General features: G+C 45.4%; 3 protein-coding genes across 3 annotated transcripts; 2 read left to right on the top strand and 1 right to left on the bottom strand.

Annotated features, from left to right (window-relative positions):
* Positions 1 to 1,649: 1,649 nt before the first annotated feature.
* LOC131877263 (protein outspread-like) lies at positions 1,650 to 2,836 on the top strand. Its single transcript, XM_059222887.1, has 2 exons — positions 1,650 to 2,665; positions 2,752 to 2,836. Exons 1-2 carry the CDS (start codon positions 2,401 to 2,403, stop codon positions 2,826 to 2,828), a joined length of 342 nt encoding a protein of 113 aa, XP_059078870.1. The 5' UTR covers positions 1,650 to 2,400; the 3' UTR covers positions 2,829 to 2,836.
* On the bottom strand, positions 2,815 to 13,272 carry LOC131877261 (transcription factor mef2A-like). The gene is made up of 9 exons (XM_059222885.1): positions 12,667 to 13,272; positions 12,085 to 12,450; positions 11,809 to 11,998; positions 11,249 to 11,732; positions 10,922 to 11,130; positions 10,390 to 10,851; positions 9,746 to 10,297; positions 8,647 to 9,102; positions 2,815 to 3,263 (listed from the first exon to the last, which is right to left on the bottom strand). The coding sequence occupies exons 1-9, from the start codon at positions 12,775 to 12,777 to the stop codon at positions 3,085 to 3,087; spliced, it is 3,009 nt and encodes a 1,002-aa protein (XP_059078868.1). The 5' UTR covers positions 12,778 to 13,272; the 3' UTR covers positions 2,815 to 3,084.
* Positions 6,140 to 8,264, top strand: LOC131877262 (intraflagellar transport protein 56-like). The gene is made up of 4 exons (XM_059222886.1): positions 6,140 to 6,755; positions 6,949 to 7,575; positions 7,648 to 7,847; positions 7,923 to 8,264. The coding sequence occupies exons 1-4, from the start codon at positions 6,155 to 6,157 to the stop codon at positions 8,166 to 8,168; spliced, it is 1,674 nt and encodes a 557-aa protein (XP_059078869.1). The 5' UTR covers positions 6,140 to 6,154; the 3' UTR covers positions 8,169 to 8,264.
* Positions 13,273 to 19,789: the final 6,517 nt, after the last annotated feature.

Below are 19,789 nucleotides of genomic sequence, written 5' to 3'. Positions count from 1 at the left end.
CTCTTTGTGAAGTTTTCCGCGTATTTTGCCTTTGTCGTTGGAAAAAGTATCGTTTCGCATACTCAAGATAAATATTTGTAATCACATTGAACGAAAAAGAGTAAAATAAAGTTTAATAGGGATATTTTTTGTCTTCCAACTTATATCAAGCCTTATGCGAAATGAAACTAAATAGTCATTCCGTTACTTGCGATAATCATGCAGATTTCTTCAGAAGCTCCCCTCCATTAATCAATCCAAATTTGGTTTTGTTCATTTGCTGCCTAAAACTCTTGCTTTGATTGATACATGCCATTTTTTGCTTCCCTCGTAGGTTTGGCTACACTTTTGCTGTGCTTTACATTTTTTAAAAGTTGTCTTATGTCATCCAAATTTAATTCAATCATTGGTCTTTTTCTATTTACGTTATTGTCTTAATCGTCTGAACATTTTGTTCCTCCTTCTTTGAGTTATGCTCGTTTCTGCCATTTAGTACGAAAGTGAAAAAGGACAGCCCGTTAATATTTGACCAGAAGGCTCACAATTCTTAGCCAAGCTAAACCAAACCAAGCCTCAAAAGGAGGATAAATCACAGAATATGACGCAAATTGAAAATTCTGAATTCACAATTGGATCCAATGTGAGCCATTTGTCCAATTCAAGGCGTTCAGTTTCATTCAACCCAGTCTCTGTGGATGTGTCCAATCCAATTTTCTCGCCGTCAAGTTCCTTCTCATTGCCCAAATGTAAAAAAAAGAGCTTGAACAACATAGATGGTCGCCTTTGCACCACCGGCTATGAATCGTCCGCGACTAAATACCTTTTTATGTTGGCAATTATTTTGCATTCCACATTTTGTACAGAGCAAAGCTATTCCTTTGTTCCAATTCATAGATGCAACAAAGACAGACGTTTGGCCTCTTTTGGGGTGAAATAGATTACTCTCATGGCCAGTGGTCAAGCATTCAATGTGTACCCGTACGCAGAGGACGATGATGATCGACCAACTTTTTGCAACCGCTCTCCTCCACTTGCGTCGTACGTAGCACTCCCATTACGAATAGGCATTCATTTGATGTTCGATAGTTTGGCCGCGCATGGTTGCTCATTTAAACGTGAAAAAAAAGTGAAAAATTCTCCAGACAGTTGTCCCCGATTTTGCCAACAAGCAATGAACATGTCTCCCTCAAATCTTGCGACCTAATAAGCTGGCCAATTTCCAAGAAAATGAATCAATTGTGAACATCATTTTGGCATCTCCAATTCAAGAGCGTAAGTCAGCGAGCGACCCGCGGTTCTTCGTTGGAAGAACCGGTCTTCCAAGTAAGTAACGTTAAAAGATGTCGTCTACGCATCCACCACATGGACGTACGTACGTACGTGTGTAGGATTGTAAATGGTGTGTATAAACAAAGCCACTCAGGCCGTTCCCTATCCGACTGGCCCAGGCTCTCTTATTCCCGGCGGTCACCTTCAAATGGATGGAGTCCGTCCATGTTCTCGACCCAGCCAAGGGATCCGATGTCGACAGACGGGTGGGTATCTCAATGGCTCCCCTGCTCAGCACCTTCCTTCTATCCGCCAAAACAAGCGACCTGGTGGGGAAAGAAAAGAGGCCGCAGGAGATGAGAATGTAGGGGATGAAGTGAGAGAGAGAGAGAACGGCCATCTAGCTACCTGGGGGCCTTATTTCAAACTAGATATTCGTAATGGTGGCAGTGATGTCCCCTGTGACTGCCTCTCGACTCTCACTCCGTCATGCCTAGGCATGTCCAACTGCCTAGCCCGACCGACACTACTAACCTGTGGGGACATTGTACGTACAACATGAGCCTCACGACGGAACGAGTGTCTTTGGCGTGCTAAGCGCAATCCTATGGACGTCGTGGAAGTAGTAGTGGTGGTAGGAGTAGCATAGTCGATGTTGGATACCTCATGGAGAATTTGGCGTGCGTATATCTACCTTCCACTCGTTCGTCGCCTTCCCCCACTTCTCAAGTGGGGGGGGGGTTCATGTACAATCTACTGAGCCCATCTCATCTGGGTTCCCGCAATCTTTCTTCATGTGGCTAGCAGGTACCACTATTGCTTAAGAGACTACTGCTACTATTCCCAGGTCCATCCACGGCAATCCCTACCACCACCACTACCGTCGTCATCATCATCATCACCTTTCAAGCAAGAATTCTCCTCCTCCTCCTCTTCGTCGTGGTCGTGGTCATCTTCTGCTTGTGCTTCTGCTTGTGCTTCTGCATCTGCTTCTACCTCACCACCTCGACTCGGATGGGACCCACCTGTTGACACGACGGACGGATGCTCTAGCAAATTGCCCATCACGGAACTTGGAAGGTGGAGCAAGACAGATCCATCCATCGATCTTAGAGGCCCCTAGCCAAGGACGGGCACCCAAGATCAAGGAAAATGGGCCTAGGCGAGTGTCGCAAGTTTGTTCCCAACATATTCAACAAGCAAAAGTGTTCCAATTGCTACAAGCTCAAACTTCAGCACTCCGAGGAGGCCTTGGAAGTGGCCAAGACAGCTCGCAATGTGGCTCGATGTGGCTACTTGTTCGTGGCTCCGGATTGGGATTTTACCAATCCGGTGTACAGGACCAAACGGTGGCAAAGGAGGTGGTTCGTTCTCTTTGATGATGGCGAGCTCACCTACTCCATCGATGATCATCCGGGTAAGTTGGGCTAGGTCTTTCAAATGACCTGTAAAACTGACTCTCGGAAACTGTTCGGATGGCTGATGGATTGGGTCTCTTTCTAGAAACTGTCCCCTTTTGCGTGATCGACATGAACAATGTGTTTGAAATCACTTCAGCCGACGGAATCACAGGTAATTAATGACTTTTCAAAGCTTAAAAACACGGTCACAGTTGACACCCATTTCATACGAGTGATTGAATTCCAGGCAACCCGAATAGCATTGCCATAGTGGCTCCTGATGGAATTCATTTCATTAAGGGGTCCTGTCCGGAGGAAAGTCGACTTTGGTTAGACATCCTTAAACTGTTTTCGCAATGCTCAACGAATATTCGCAAGGAAGGTGGCATGGGAGGGCGTGGTCGACGAGCCAATCGAAGCGCCACTTTCCCCGGGATCAGAAATATTGGTCCATCATTCCGTGAAAGTCAGAAGCTTGCGACGGTTGAAAATGGTGCTGAAACTCCCGAGGAGAACGAGAATCGCGACCCTGAGGCAGAAGGTCATCCTCCACACCGTAGGGCCTCTCTGAAGCCGAATGGAACGATGGATCACGAGGATGACAAGAGCGAGGTGCTGAAAGAGGACCAAAACGTTAAAGATCAAGAAGAGTCCGAGGATGAAGAGGATGTTTCGGAAGAAGATGACGATGACGATGAAGAAGAAGAAGAAGAGGAAGGAGAGGGCGACGAAGATGATGAAGAGGAGGATGAAGAGGAAGAGGAAGAAGGCGAGGAAGAAGAGGAGGACGAGGACGAGGAAGAAGAAGAAGATGAAGAAACAAGTACAGGAACGTCAGAAGAAGATGTGGCCAAGGTTCAAAGCTTCCCCGAGGTCTCGAAATCCGACCTAACCAATGGTCTGTCATGCAATTCGTTCTCTAAATTCAATCATAGCCCCACCTCATCCAGCTCGCGATACACTTTGTCAGCCGAGTCCCGACGAACCAGTCATTCGCGAATCGTATCTCTGGCTCACATAGGCAGCTCACTTTCGAAATCGTCCATTTTTGGTGCGGGAAGTTCCGAGAGTATCTCGCAACGAGAAAGCCCGGTTCGGTCGATTCATAGTCGAAGCCGGGAAGGATCTACAGACCTGGATTGGGAAGATCGATCTTCGCCCAGAGGCAAACGAGGCGTGCCCGATGGAGGAAACCTCACGTCGGAAGGTGCTTTTGATTTGAATGTGAAGAAAGGTTGGCTCATGAAAGAGAGCGGGCGAAGTGACTCCAAAGAGTGGCACAAGTATTGGTTCGTTCTCCAAGACGGCGCCTTGATGTATTACAGGGATCCATTGGCCGAGTCCAACGGCTTCCTGGATGGTGTGATAGCTCTGAATCTAGTGGAAGAGGTGGACGTTGAGGATGTAGACAGAAATTTTGGATTCAGACTCAAAACATTGGAGCCTCGCATCCACCGACTCTCCGCTGTCACAGCGGGGATCAGAATGAAGTGGATGGATGCCGTTAAATGCGCCACCTCGGCCTCCAGCACTCCCCGGACGTCCATTTCTAAAGATGTCATGCCAGATAAACTAGACACCGAACCAGTAAAAACATATGCGGAACCCGCCAGCAGTTCCCCGTCCACCAACAAAACACCTACCACGCGACTTACTGCGGCTCGTCGCGTGGATTCCTTCTCAAAGCTGAGCTCATTGACCAACCCTGCTTCCAACTCGTACACATCTTCATCACGGAGCTCTTCCTATTGTCCAACAGCCACGAACGAATCCATGGAAGAGTCGATCACGAAATCCGCCGAAAGCGCCCGAGCCCGAGTCAATAATGCCCTGAGGAAGGAAACGTTTCATATTCGTAGTAAATCCAGTGTCGACATAAGTAATCGCCTACCCATGAGATCGGATTCCAAGGATTACAACTCGTGTATTAACAACACCAGGGATATTACTAACCCCAAGCAGCCCTTGGTCATTGAGAAGCAGGAGAAGCATCCGACAGCCGTGCTCCAGACCCACTCGGTGACGGACATGAAGGCGATGCAGGATCGAGTTTCCGAGGTGGAGAAGAAGAATGCCAAGCTAGAAGTCGAGCTGAAAGGGATGCGAGCCCAGGCCTTGCTCTTAAAGTCGGACTCGGAGTCCCTCCGTGATCACCTCGAAAAGGAGCAATCCAGCTCGACTCAGCTTCGACACGACCTCGAGGCCAGCGAGAAGAGATTGGCGGATTTGACCAAGGAGAAGAAGATAGAAAGCGACAAGCTGGTCAAGATCATGCAAGACAATTCGGTATTAAAGCAATCCATGAGTGAACATATCAAGAACGCCGACAAATGGAAGTCCATGTACCAGAACCTGATGTACGACTCCGAGGATCTTCAGGAGCGAATTCTGGTTTACGAGCGCGAAACGGAACGGCGGTCCTCGACTCTGGGCGATCAGCTCCTTAGCAAGGATCAAATCATTGCAGATCTAAGTGAACAGCTCAAGGAGAGCGAGGAGAGGATACATGATCTGCTAGCCGATATGGATGCCACGAAGGAGGATCGGCAAACCCTGCAACAGGCTCACGAGGAGGAAATGTCTCGCTTGATCATGGCCGTGGAGAGCAAGTTCAACGAGGATCGACTAAGTCGTAAGGAATCCCAATCGAACCGAAGCCATGACTCCGATGACGAAGACACCAAGACGATCGTACAAATCCCCGAAGCAGGCAGCGCGTCCACCCCCGAGGCGTTTTCCGAGCTCTGTTCCCGCTTGCAAGCTGCCATTGACGAGATCGATCATTTGAAGCGCACTCTACGGGATCGCCAAAGCTCGATCGACACGTTAGATGTGGAGAAAGTGTGCTTGGAGCAAGCGTTCAAGCGGACTATTCTCATGCACGAGGAACAGGAGAAGATGTTGGTGGAGCGTGTGCAAGATCTGACCAATAAACTGTACTCATCGGAAAAATCCTTGCGTCAAATCCAGGAGAGAAGAGCCTCAAGGCAACACAAGTTGCTGAAGGACAAGCTAAATAACTCGAGTGCCTCGAACTAAATATCACGATCAGTCGCGGCCACTGCCATGCATAGCGATGAAAGTCAGATCTTCGATTCAAACCCACCGAAGGCGATTCGTAGCAGACACTTGTTTTTTTTTTTTTTCATAGATTCCACTCCCACCAGCCATCAATCACCACCATAAACATAAAAACAGTACTACTAACTCGATATCAATATGCCCCTTGCAATTCGCACCCACACTGTGATTGGAAAACAGAGATTTCTATTACATATATCTATTTACAAGCCATATCTATTTATACACAACATTATTACTAACTTAAAAATAAAAGTTCCACTAGAAACAACAACGTTTTCGCATGATTTCGAAAGGCATGGCTGGTCACGACAGAGTCCTTTCTCAAGAGTTGGAAGTCTACCTGCAATACCAAGGTAGTCTAAATCACCAACTTAGTTTGGGTGGTGATCTCGCTAACGTTTATGCTAGGATTGTGAGCCAACATGATCCTGTCCAGATCCAAACCCGCCATTCCACAGGCCTCCAAAGATGGCTCGACGGTGTCGGGCACCTCTGCTCAAAAGAAGTTGCCCAAATTGGAGGATTTCCTTGCTCAGCGAGATTATTTGGGCGCCTTGAGTCTTTTAGAATTCCATCGAAACTCGGGCAAAGGTGGAGACGAAGTGGATCTCTGGTTGGGCTATTGTGCCTTCCACGCTGGAGACTACAAACGATCCATGTTGGAGTACGAGGCGTTGACTCACAGCAAGACATCACCCAAGGGAACCTATATCAATCTTGGATGTTGCTTCTTCTATTTGGGAATGTACGAGGAAGCGGAACAAATGGCCGAGAAGGCCGACAAATGTCAGTTGCGCACACGCTTGCGTTTCCACTTGGCCCATAAATTTGGAGACGAGAAGAAGTTGATGACCTTCCATCAGGAGTTGGAAGATGTGATTGAGGACCAGCTCTCCCTTGCGTCGATCCATTATCTCAGATCACACTATCAGGAGGCCATTGATATTTACAAACGAATCCTCTTGGACAATCGAGACCACTTGGCGTTGAACGTTTATGTCGCTCTATGCTATTACAAATTAGGTAGGGACATCCCAGTTCATTTTGTTCTTCTTGTGCAAAAAAGCACACAGAGTTCATGTAAAATAACACACATTTGAACAACGCTAGCCAATCTGTAAGCACTCAATCAGTTTGGCGAGAGAACATTTAATTTTAAACTCGTTCAACCCACCAGTTATTATGTACGTTTGCTCTAATTGCCCTTCTACTGTAGATTATTATGACGTCTCGCAAGAAGTTCTGGCAGTGTACCTCCAACACTTTCCGGGCTCGGCCATCGCCGTGAACTTGAAAGCCTGCAACCATTTCCGACTCTACAACGGAAAAGCGGCCGAGCAAGAGCTCAAGTCTCTCCAGGACCATTCCACAAGCCATCAAGCTAGTTTCGGAAAGGATCTCATCGAGCACAACTTGGTGGTGTTTCGCAATGGCGAAGGGGCGCTGCAAGTGTTGCCACCTCTGGTGGACGTCATTCCCGAGGCGAGGCTGAATCTGGTCATCTACTTCTTGCGCCAAGATGACGTGGCGGAGGCGTATTCTTTGATCAAGGATCTCGAGCCCACCGTCCCTCAAGAGTACATCCTCAAAGGGGTGGTGAATGCCGCTGTGGGGCAGGATAACGGCTCCCGCGATCACTTGAAGATCGCTCAACAGTATTTCCAATTGGTCGGCGGCTCAGCCAGCGAATGTGATACCATCCCGGGACGACAATGCATGGCGGCTTGTTTTTTCCTCCTGAAGCAATTCGATGACGTGCTTTTGTACCTGAACTCGATCAAGTCCTACTACTACAATGATGATACGTTCAACTTCAACTATGGCCAGGCCAAAGCCGCAGTGGGTGAGTTGCAAATGGACATTCCTCCAAAGGGATAAAGTCATCTTATTTGACCTCGAATACTGGGAGTTTCAGGTAATACGAAGGAGGCAGAAGAGATATTCCTTCAAATTCAGAGCGACAAGATTGTCAACGACTATGCCTATCTATCGTGGCTCTCGAGATGTTACATCATGAATGGGAAAGCTCGCTTGGCTTGGGAACTCTACCTCAAGATGGAGACCAGCGGGGAATCCTTTGCCTTACTCTCACTAATTGCCAACGACTGTTACAAGGTGAGCGAGACGAGGTTACAACGCTAATCTTAATGCGGGCTTCTCAAACTCGAGAGTCAACGTCCAACTTTGCAGATGGGGCACTTTTTCTACGCTGCCAAGGCCTTCGACATGCTGGAAAGGCTGGACCCCAATCCAGAGTATTGGGAAGGGAAACGCGGGGCCGCCATCGGACTCTTTCAAATGATCATTGCAGGTCGAGAAGAGCGACAAACCTTGGTGGACATCATGCAAATGCTTAAGAACACGACCAATCCGCAAGTGGATCACATCATGAAGGTGATCAAGAAATGGGCCAAAGACAATCAAGTGGCTATCTAATGGACTGACTATCAATGGGACGTCAATTCAAGGATGAATGAACTTTATTTTTTTCTTCTTTCTGGCGTAAAAATACGAGAATCCCATAAGGAGCTATTCTGCTGTTGTTGCTGATGTTCATCAAGATCTGTATGTGTCGGGATGTTGGGGATAGGAATATGTGGGTGGGCGAGGGGGTGGGGGGATAGTTGCTCTTTGTCTAGTGTGATTTATCGGATGCAGCAATCCAAACACAACGACAAACACTGCGACCAAGGCCTTGGCTCTCCGTCATCTTATGGAGAGCTCTTGATAGGTAATCGCGCGAATGGTTGGTGAGTGAGTAGAAATTTAGAACGAGAGACAAAATGAAGCGGCAAAGGTGGCACAACAACAGCAGCAGCAGCAACAACAATATTGATAGTATATATATGTGTGTGTGTATGTGTGTAGGGGAAAGTTTAAGAATCACTGGAAGGAGAATATCAGGACTTCTTACTATCCATGTTGCTGATGTTGTTATCGTGACGGCTGGCTCCTCTGAAGTTGTGCTTGGAAGTCAAAGTGGTCGAGAAACCAGGGGGCGCGGGTGTCGGCGTGACAGAACTCCCACTGTTGCCCCATTGTGCCAGAGACGCCGGATGATTGGGGTGTCGCATCATCGAGGGAGATATTCTGCTGTCTGAACTGCCGAGTCCATTGCCGCTTCCACCACTCAGGCTTAAACCCGAGTAACCCGAGACTAGAGGCATTCCATTACTTTCGAAAGAGTCCCTTCCTCCGAAAAGCGAGGAGAAATTGGGTTCCGAAGTCAATTGTTCAAGATTGGCCTTGATCCAGTTGTGAGGCGATTCAGGCCTTATATTGGGCATACCTTTTTGAGCCAACTGACCAGTAACAATGGCCGGGTCGAGAGCCGTCCAATCCGCACTCGAAGGAGGATGAGGATGCCAACCTGGAAGGAGAACACACATCTATGACACCACGGTCAATTTGACCAATCACTAAGCAAGTGCAGTTTCACAAGTTATGAAGGTTGGATCGCAAGAGCACCTATTTTGTTGCCTTATCGGCTTAATCTCTTAACCCCTTGCTTGAACCGTTGCTTGGTGCAGTTGGTTCAATCAAAGGGAAACGCAATCAAAGCGATACACGTACCCTAATAAATACCTAAATATATACCTAGGCTCGTACGAAGTACGAAAAAATGTTGTTCGTATGTAGAGCAGAAATTCGAGATGGTTTTACTAACCGGTTTTCTTCCCAATTGTTCGTTTCAACTCTTTCGAAAATCCGAGCCGTCAAACTTCTGGAAATTCTACTCGCCGTGGAAACAACATGTTTGGTCTAGGCCTATAAATAACGTACTCTCTCCTTCATTTGTCTCACGACTTTTTGTGAACATTTTTGCACAAACTTCGAGGCATTGATCAGGGGAAAGGCCAATCACACGATCGAAGTTCTCAAAAAGCCAAATCAAAGATAGCCGCTTAAAAGAGGCCTGTCATCATATTGACTCAACAGCCACGTAAATGGACATTTTTTAAATGCAAATACTACCAGCATTTTCCCGAGAGAGGCGCATTTAGAAGACTTACTGTGTTGCCGCGCCGCCATGGACGGGTGGTGGGGTGCTCCCACGGACCTCTGACGTACCATCCCCATGTGGTTGTCCTCTCGATTGGGCATGGACATGCCAGCCGCCGCAGCTACGGCCGCCGCATTTCCTAAGGAATTGGAACTGTTGCTGTTGTTTCGCTGGGGGAATCCAGGCAAAGGTGGAGCTCGAGGATGAGGAGGACCGCCATCCATGAAGCTATTGCTTGGGCCAAAACTGACATTGACATTGGGTAGCAGCGCCCGGAATCCATCTTGCCAATCCTTATTTTGCCATGAACTGGAGTTTTGACCTCCCCTACTGCTATTACTACTACTTCCGCCCCCGCCGCCCCCGCCTCCTCCACTCCCTAAATGGAGATTGGACATGGCTGGATGAAGCCTGGAGCTGAGCCCCATAGGGACCCCGTCCATGGAATTTCCCACGTCTAAATCTGGATGCATATTCGGAAAGCTTTGTGATCCCAGGTTTCCCAGGCCTCCTCCGCCCCCAAATGGATCGAAATTTCCACGACCATTGAAGCGGTTCAAGCCTGGAAGAGACGAAGGAGAAGAAAAATAATTGAGCTGAATGACTTTGAGTGAGACTGCCTCACAAAGGAATAACGCCAGTTTTGCCACTTACCCGGAACAGAAGTATTGGAGGAGAGATTGTTCAGACTAAATCCAGGAGGAGGAGCCTTCGTTCTCGTTGCTAGATTATTTGCTCCTCCCCCTCCTCCAATGAAGGGCGTATGAAGGGGCGGGTGCTGTCCACCACTTCCTCCTCCACTCAAAAACAGACTGGATGAAGGATCACTCGGATGGTTCCCAGAGGAGCCACGGCTTAAAAAGTGAAGCCCATTATCGACAGACGACGCATTCAGATGTTGATGATGTTGATGGTGTTGGTGTTGTTGTTGTTGATGATGATGATTATGATGGTGATGGTGCTGCTGGTGTTGCTGTTGTTGCTGCTGCTGAGATTTGTTTTGCGATTCTTGCATCATCTCATCAGCCAAAGCCTGCTGACTTAATTCGAAAGGATCGAAGCCCAAATCTTCCTCATCGAAAGGAACTGGCGATCCACTGGATATCACCCCCCAATCTAGAAAGAGTGAAATTAAGTTTTACACGAGTTGATCTAATGAAAAGATCCCACCCCACATTTGACTCACTATTCATGTCTGAACGGTTCGAGGTTTCGGATTGCGCCGACGGTTCTCCACTCATTCGCATCTGTCGTATAATTTCATCCGTGGATCGATGGCTGGGGGCGGATCCCAGAGGATCGGCTCGAACCTCGTCATTGGGCGGGGATTCCGAAGTTGATACAGGGTCTTCCTTTCCATTCGATTCTTCGTTCCGAGGGGACATTGCTTTGCTTCTGTGGGCAAAGAGGGATAGTTTTGAATTCGTCAATTCCCGACTCCATGGCTCTTCCCGACAATTTCCTATCTTGACATGTTACCCATGGATGGGGCATTTACCAGATTGTATCTTACCTGTTTTCAGATGGGATAGGAGAATGGGGTGGAATTCTGGCGGAATCTCGTCCCAAATTGGGCCAACCGTCCTTGGGCGAAACGGATCTCGAGTCAGACTTGGTGTTATGATTGGCGTTGTGGGCTTGGTGTTGTCGGTGGAGATGATGGTGATGGTTGAGATGATGACGGTCTATAGCATCATCATCTTCATCATCATCATCGTCCTCGTCGTCCTCTTGGTCATCGTGTTCGTCATTATCATCCTCGTTCTGGTCGTCGAGTCGGTGTTCGTTGTTGTTGTTGGCATGAGCGGCGGATCCGGCGGACGGTCGATCCAGATCTGAAGGCGAGGGTGGAGATTCCTCGGCCTCGTGGGATTCTCCTTCCCGTTGATTCGAGTAGTCTGAGTGTTGATGAACCATCTCGTCGTGCAAGCTCCGCTCGTATTCCGTGTGTTTGCCTTGTTGCATCTGTTCCTTGGTAAAACTGGCGGCATCGTCGCCTGTAATGAAGAGCGCGGGAATAGTAGGCGGGGCTGCTCCACTTCATAGCATCGCGACTGCCCTGGAAGCACTTACCGAGTTCGTGAAGATACATACAATCGTGTTTGGGACACGCCTGGTTTTTCATAAAATGAGAGCAATACTTGGTGGTGCCTAAGGAAGCTTTCAAGGTCCGACCCTCGATGAAGATGTTATTCACGGCCTGGATGGCTCGAAGGGCGTCCTCGGACTTGTAATAAGTCACATAGGCACTGGCACTGGGACCCTGTTAGGGTGGAAATCAATCTGGCATGAGCAACGTTCAGGCTAGAGCCACTTCCATCCGAGCCCCGATGAATGAGTGGCACTTACCTGGTTTTGATTGCCCGCGTATGACGTGCTATGATTGATGACCACCTTGTGGATCTTGCCAAACTTGCCAAAGTACTCGGGCTTTTTGAGCACCTCGGGGTCGGCCAATCGGGGTGCGAGGCCCACCACGAACACGAGGTTCTTTTGGACCACACGGACATTGGCCAGATGTTTACGGTTCTCGGACACTCGCTGTTTACGAGCCTGATCCTTCTGACGCTTTTCGGCCTTGATTTTGGCCACTTCCTCGGTGCTCAGGGGTTTGAAGTCCACGGGGTTTTCGGAATATGGCGACCGACAGGCCGGACACCGACCTTGACCGCCTTCGGCTTCGGTCAGAATCTTGTTCCAACAGAACCGACAGATCTACAAGGTCAAAGCAATCCATCAACCGTGGTCCATCCAGGGTCAGTAGTTCTAACGGAGTTAGTTGGTAGGATAGGAATGGCCTAGCTCATTCTACCTCACAGTCCCAACTGACACGACGGACATGACGGACATGACGGACATGACGGATAGGGATGAGGGCATTCTGAAAGAGGGACCAATCCCAAAGCTGGGAGAGGGAGGGCGGGTTCGTACCTGATAGCCACAGGCACATGGATAGAAGTTCAAGTCGTCCAACTCGAACATTTCCATGCAGAGCGGACAATCCGGTGTCTCCTCATCCGAGGCCGCGTACAACACCGACATGATGGCAAAGGTCTAATCCGGACCCCAAGGGACGCAAAGTCACACACACACGCACGGTTTAATGGACTCGCCCCGATTGATTGGACCACGTATTCCACGCAATCCGCCAATCCGTCAGTTCGAGGGGAGCCCCAAGGGTAGGTCGGTCGGTCGGTCGGTCGGTCGGTCGTCAAACCAGCCCGGGCTCCGGCTCAGATCCAGCCAGGACCAAGAGAAGAGAGAGAGAGAGAGAGAGAGGGAGGATCAGGAGCCCGAGTGTCTGGGCAAACTCAGGGACTTGGGACGCACCAAAGGGGGTGGGAGGGGTAGCCACCTGTGGGGGTGGTCTAGCGGACGGCAGAACCCAAGGGCTGGACCTGGTCAATCTGGTAGCCAGTGAGTGTGCGAGCAATGTCTTGGCCGCTTTAGACGTGCTTCTTCCCCAAAGTCGAGTTCCTTCGAATCTTTGCTTCTTACGTTCTTACGTTCTGGCGATCTTCTTTCCTTCGCACACTCAGTCAGTCAGTCAGTCGGTCGGCAATCGTCGTCGTCGTCGTCGTCGTCGTGTTCAGCTCCTGCTTCCAAGCCCAGAGCACCACGACCACTGCTAGCATTGCTGGCTTAAACTCCCATGGATTGACTCACTGCTGACTGATACTTCCAAAGAACGACGAGCCGCAACGGCAGCCAAAGCTTCCCATACGGCTGTCGACGGTCTGTCAGGCTAGCTGCTCCTCGATTCCATTCGGCGACGTCGCTCACTCTTTTGCCCTATGAGGTGCTGCTTTAAAGCACGGCGCTGACTGTCCTCTTTCCTCTTTTTCGGGGCCACCAGCGGCCCCGCCTGGACCTGGCTCGTCTGATGCGTCGTCAAATTCTGGCATTCGTGCCAGGGCCACTCGAGAAGTAGCACATAGCTACCCATGGTCGACGACTGCTCCAGCCACGAGACCAGGGGCTGGCTAAACCCTGCTCATTGAGGGAGTCCCTCATGAGCAGCTGACATAGTAGGCTCTCGAAAATTATCGATAAGCTAAAGCGTCGTCCATGAAGAAGGCTGAAAAAGTGGCTTCCAGGAGAGGGATGTCGCCACGAACCTTGATCAAAGAATGTATGAAAAGATTGAATACATAGCAAAATTGAACCTGATCTTTTTCCAGAGGTTGGCCAGACTAGATGCCCTTGAGTGTGCTCATCCCTTCGGACTTTGACTTGATGACAACTCATTTTTTTCCTTTCTATAGCTCACTAAACAGTCCCCATGGACCCTGAAATCTTTAAAATTCAATGTTCCTGCCTACTTCTAGAAATGATATCCTTTTGGCAGGTGCTTTTTATCGCCCAAACGCTTTGAATTAAATTTCCAAATGCAAGTCGACGCAGGAAAAGCAAATGCAGCGACACTGGCATGAGCAGCCTTGGAGCCTGAATATATCAGCTTCTGAACAATCGACGAAGGAACCTGACCATGAATCAGAGTCAGCTAACCATCAGCGTGAACAAAAAAGGCAGTTTTCCCGAAGTCAATTACAGACAATCCTTAACCTAATTGTAATGGGACCCAAAAAGGGCCATGCATTCTTCTGAGAAATACTTGATTTTATTTATGTTTTGTTTGATAGGCGTGCAATAGACTCTCAGACTAAAAGTCCAATTGCAGGGCAACCACAAACCAAAATACATTATTAGGCCTTGCGGTCAACCATCACCCAGATGGCTAGGTTTGATGGAGGTAAACGTTATTCTCCACCGATTAGTTGGCGTTGTTACTTTTTTTAAATCTTGACCTGACCTAATCAAACCTAATCTAACCTTACCTAACTTAACCCAACCTAACCTAACACGATATTAATAACCCTTAAAGCCTATATCTAAACCTTGTAACAATTTGACACAAATTTAAAAATGAGCACCGCCAACTAATCGGTGGGAAATAACGTTTAACTTTGATGGAGAAATAACATAGACATGCAGGTCAGAAATCGATAGGAGGCTGCAAAGATTCGAACAAACGAATTTTTTTTATTTACGCGCTTAAATGTCGATCTAGCCTGTAGGAGTAATATACAATTTTATCATGAACAACATAGTAGGTATTTATTATGATAATAAGGCTAAAATTACGTCGTGAGTGAAAAGGTTGTGAAAAGAGTGAAAATTGTTTTTAGTGTCGGCTAAAATTTGCATTTTTTCAAAATCGGCAAATCTCCTTGCATGTCCCAGACTTTGCTGCAAATTTGTTGCATCTGCCAATTTTGCAAATAGTCATTTCTTATATTTTTCTGCAATTTAATGCGTAAAACATCAACTCTTCTACAACTTACGCTAAATTTTATGAATATGGGACAACTTCAGGGAAAGCAGAGACATCGAAAATTTCCTGATTTTATATAAAAGTCTTTTTGGCATGAAAGTACAAAATAGGTTGCAAACATGATATCAATTGCTTGTTTCACTTAAATTCATTCATCTTGTGTCTCCCAACAAATGGAGTAATGAAACATGGCAATTGGGAGGTTTTTTATCAACCTTAATAATCTTATTTCATACAATAAAAACTGTATCGTTGAAAGATGTTCTCTAATAATTGCACTCTTTCAAAATCTGTATGCTGACGCAGACCTCAGTCCTTTAATGATAAAGTATAAAAGATGTATTATGCACGTAAATTAGCCCCTTGCTATCCCTTTGAACTCGCTAGTATCAATATTTTGATAAGTTTATTTGCAATGTTTGTCCAAATTCAAGTGATTATTTATTCAGATTTACTGTCAATAAAGACCATATTTATCCGCATGTTTTTGGCAGGGTCTAATTTTTTTGTGTTATACAAGAGTGGTAATCAGAGCCCATTTTACAATGCATTTATATTCAACCTGATATCAGCATGTTTCAATGAACTCAGAAATAGCAATGTGAGATGAAATGAAGTTGTTCAGGTTTTTGAATTTGATGCAGGTTGCAAGGACGATGAATTTCTTGGCCAATACCGATTGTCCAAATAACTACAAAAATGAAGTTACGGGACAAATTGTGTCAGATGAGTTTTCGACAGTGGAAAGCATTTGAAATGCTCTGAGAACACAATCAAAATGCAGCAAAACGCATTTTTTTCTTGACCAACTGTCTACTTAATTGAAGATACACAAATACAAGACTATCATTTTGCTAAAATTAGGCTTTCAATCACTCATTTTGTTGTATGAAAACACTAAAGCAATGTTTGAAAATAAATTTCAAAGTCACCATTTTTTTCTCAAACAGCTGCTCAGACTGGATGCTTGAACTTATTAAGTGTCATAAAATCTGTTTTAAAGCGCATGGTAACATCGGATCGGGGAAACGATCCACGATTTTAATGTTTTGAGTTTTTGACAAAAGAAAATAATTCCACACATTGGTAAGTTTTGAAATTCGAAGCACGAGAAGACCTCGTGAGAAACTTTTTCTTGCCATTTTTTTCGACAAATTGTTTTTCTTCATTATTTTTATTTTAGCCAAGAAACATATATTTGCTTTACTTTGCTCACAAAACAAGTAGCGTAAGCAAAAAATGCATTTACGCCACATGAACTACTTTTCCAACCTCTTGTCATTAACTCTTTTTGGGCAAGGTTTCACAAACGTTTCAAAGCACATGTTTTGAAAGGGGAGCGACTTGATTTCATCAAGAAAGAATCTTCTAGTGACTCAAGCTAATGTTTATCAAAACTATGGCTTGTCAATTTTGTTTAGGTAAATTACATAAGATAAGTTAACATATTACTATTGCACCGAACATGACTGCAAGTTTCAAAGCTTCAGGGAGGCTTACAAACTTACAAACCAAGGCAAACTCGCGTTCTGAAACAATTCTTAAAATCGATCTGAAATGTAATATGAATCCTGCTCAAAAATGTTGGCTCTTTTTGATTCAAATCCGAGAAATTTTTGTTCTTTTCAGATCATAATTGAGGGCATAACCTCGTTAAATTAGAACCAAATTCCACATATTACCTTGTTAGACCACACCTTGGAACATACCCCATTCTAGGTAAAATATGTCCATCTCAGATCTGTTGTGAGATTGAAGGAGAAGAATGATTGCCATACGTACTCGAGGTAATCTTGCCACCTGGCGACCAGAACTGACCTCAAAGTCAGCTGTTTGTTATGACTTGGTTTTGGGCGGGCAGATTTTGAAGCTCACAACAGTCAGAACGGACATTGCCTCTCGTTTTCAAGGCATTTCAGCGTCATTAAACTAGTTGTACTCTACTGAAAGGACGTGTATCATCTACAAAGTATGGCAGCTTTTTAAAGACACTCACATGATGCTAAACTCGTTCATGGAGTGAATGAGATACTAGTGGATGGATAACCTCAGGATCAGGTGATTCAGGGGAAAGTGGCTCAGAGTTGCTATGGCCAAGAGCAGGCTGATTTGAAGGGAAGCTCGTTCACATTCTATATTTCTTTAAGTTCGTGAATACACATCAAGTACATTGTGCCTTAGTTGGCAAACTCCTCAGATAGACATTAATCTGTAATGAGGAAAGCCCCTCTCAAAATTGAATTTCGCTCTTTTTAGTGTTAAAAGGGTATTATCAATTTGTATTAGATACACAATGGTTCATTTAAAAAAATGTCAGTGTCATGACCAATTTGATTTAGAAAAATGTGATTTCTCTTTATGTAACCAAGCCCACTCCAGGTTGACTGATTACAATTGAATGAGATGGTTATTGGATACACAAGACGACCCTAAATTGGAAAAAAATATCTAATCAGGTATTCCACCCTTTTCCTCTGCTAGAATCATTTTTCCGGTTTTACTTTTGATCCACATCACTAAGGCACATTTCTCATCCAAAAGGTGGTTTTTGTGAGCTTTGACTTTCTTTATCTTGAATGGTAACTTGTTAATTTGAAAGATATCTGGTTGAGCACTTTTATCCTCAAGTTTCTTCATTTTGACCTTGTTCACTATCATTGACGCCAATCATTCTTCACGGGATCCATCCAAATTGTAGACTGAGTGAAGGTCAAATTAGATCAAATCAGAACAAAGATCAATACATAAGTGAGTGCAAATAGCCATGCAGTTTGTTGGATGGTGCTTTTAGGTAGACACTTGCTTGGAGAGCCACAGTTGATTCAAAAGGCAGGTGACGGCCCCAAGAGCCTTGGTGATGATGAAGTGTTGCCTTACAACTGAATTGAATGTCATCCATCTTTTGATTTTATGGAGGGTCAATTCCATAGTGTTGGATATGCTCTTCTGGAGAATCAATGTCTTAGCATCACGGTATGTTCGACATCACCTGATGTTATTCCATGAACAAGTTTGGCATCAAGTGAATTTCTTTAAAAAGCTAAATAACTTTGTAGATGATACACGTCCTTTCAATAGGAGTAAAACTATGTTTATGATGCTGAAATGTCTTGAAAACGAGGGGCAATGTCTGTTCTGACTGTTGTGAGCTTCAAAATCTGCCCAACCAAAACCAATTCATAATAAATAGCTGACTTTAAGTTCAATTCTGGTCGCCAGGTGGCAGGATTACCTCGACTACGTATAGCCCCCTTACGCTACACAAAATATGTTTTACGTTCTGCACTTCAGAGGGCGCTTCATCATTCAGCCTCTACCAAAAACGGGCCAATGGGGCAAATTCCTTTCTTTTTGACTTATGATGCGTTTCTGTTGATTTTGGCTAATTCCATGAAAATCTTATTTATGATTAGTGCCCTGGGTCACATAATGTCTGGAAAAGAAATTGTGTTCAAGGTAAAGCAACAGCAGTTTATTAGCAATCTACCGTGCCTCTTCCCGTTTTCTTTTGGCCGTGTGACGTTCCCAGTAAGGGCTCTTATTGGGTTTCATGTATGTTTTAATTGTCATTTTTATTGAGTGGAGGAACCGCCCTCTGCTTCGTTTAGGTGCGGAGAAACAAACGTAGAAACAAGAGAATATCCTCTAAGATGCCAGACTTTATCAATGTTTCATTAAATGAACAATATATTGCCAAAGCACTGTGACACAGAGCATAAGTCATCAACTCTTCTGGGAGACATTTCAAATTCTCTATGGGTAAAAATCGTAACAATTATGACATGTAAATCATTATCTTACAAGAGGTTGTATACTATATGATTGATGACGCCCCAACACTTTGGAAACCATTGTTTCCAACCAAATATTACAAGGAAATGCACAATTTCGCAGGTATTTGGTGACTAACCTTAAAAACATTACTTTTTCTAAACTTACCATCAATTTCTTAGCACAATTTGAGGGAAAAAGATGATGATGAAAAGTCGCTGGTTTGCCTCAAGTATACCATGTATAGCTCTCTGCTTATCACTATTTGGATGGACAAAGTGCAAAGTGCTTGTAATTTTCACCTTATTGACTTGTCAAACTCAAGAATTTCGCATTGCCTTAAAATCTGTCTCACGGAACCTTGTTCCGACGATTTATTTCTCGTACTTGTTTCGGGTTTTGGGTCGTACATGGGTTGTACATTCGTTTTCACAACTTTGAGAGGTTTCTTGAAGCGTTTGTCACGATTAGACTCCTACAAAATATGCTGTTGATTAGCCCAAATATGTTGTTTTTATCTTGCTTAAGACAACCCAAATATGTTGATTTCATGCTAACCAAAAACGCCTCAATTTGTTGTGGCTGTCCCGTTTATTTTTCCTAACATAAAAACGAGGGCCAGCCAAAACTTGCAGATAAATATGGTCTTTATTGACAACAAATTTACATAAAAAATCAAACAAATTTATACAAAAATGGGCAAATGAACAACACGTTTGAGGTGGTGGGGGCTATTTTTGGCTTCCAGATCAAGCAACACAAAGATGAGAAAGAATATTACATTATAATATCTTCAAGCACCCGTAATTGAACCTAATTTCCCTAAGAAGCAGATTCTTGCCATGTCCATGCTGGCTCCTGATTAGTAGACCTTGAAAAAAACATTGGCCACTTTGCCCTACCTTTTTTGTTGGTTGGGAAAAAGAGAGAAAAGGTTGGAAAATCTGC

This window comes from Tigriopus californicus, chromosome 2, assembly GCF_007210705.1.
Source record: "Tigriopus californicus strain San Diego chromosome 2, Tcal_SD_v2.1, whole genome shotgun sequence".
In the NCBI taxonomy this organism is placed as follows: domain Eukaryota; kingdom Metazoa; phylum Arthropoda; class Copepoda; order Harpacticoida; family Harpacticidae; genus Tigriopus; species Tigriopus californicus.
This window is presented reverse-complemented; position numbering and strand designations above follow the sequence as displayed.

Coding starts and splice junctions, on each gene's coding strand:
- LOC131877263 (XM_059222887.1), top strand. CDS start 2,401: ATGGGCCTAGGCGAGTGTCGCAAGTTTGTTCCCAACATATTCAACAAG. Junction 2,666..2,751: donor CTCCATCGATGATCATCCGG/GTAAGTTGGGCT, acceptor GTCTCTTTCTAG/AAACTGTCCCCTTTTGCGTG.
- LOC131877262 (XM_059222886.1), top strand. CDS start 6,155: ATGATCCTGTCCAGATCCAAACCCGCCATTCCACAGGCCTCCAAAGAT. Junction 6,756..6,948: donor TCTATGCTATTACAAATTAG/GTAGGGACATCC, acceptor CTTCTACTGTAG/ATTATTATGACGTCTCGCAA. Junction 7,848..7,922: donor TTGCCAACGACTGTTACAAG/GTGAGCGAGACG, acceptor CCAACTTTGCAG/ATGGGGCACTTTTTCTACGC.
- LOC131877261 (XM_059222885.1), bottom strand. CDS start 12,777: ATGTCGGTGTTGTACGCGGCCTCGGATGAGGAGACACCGGATTGTCCG. Junction 10,298..10,389: donor CTCCAATACTTCTGTTCCGG/GTAAGTGGCAAA, acceptor CGTCTCTTCCAG/GCTTGAACCGCTTCAATGGT. Junction 3,264..8,646: donor CAACATCAGCAACATGGATA/GTAAGAAGTCCT, acceptor GTCCTCTTTCAG/CACCTCGCTCTTGTCATCCT.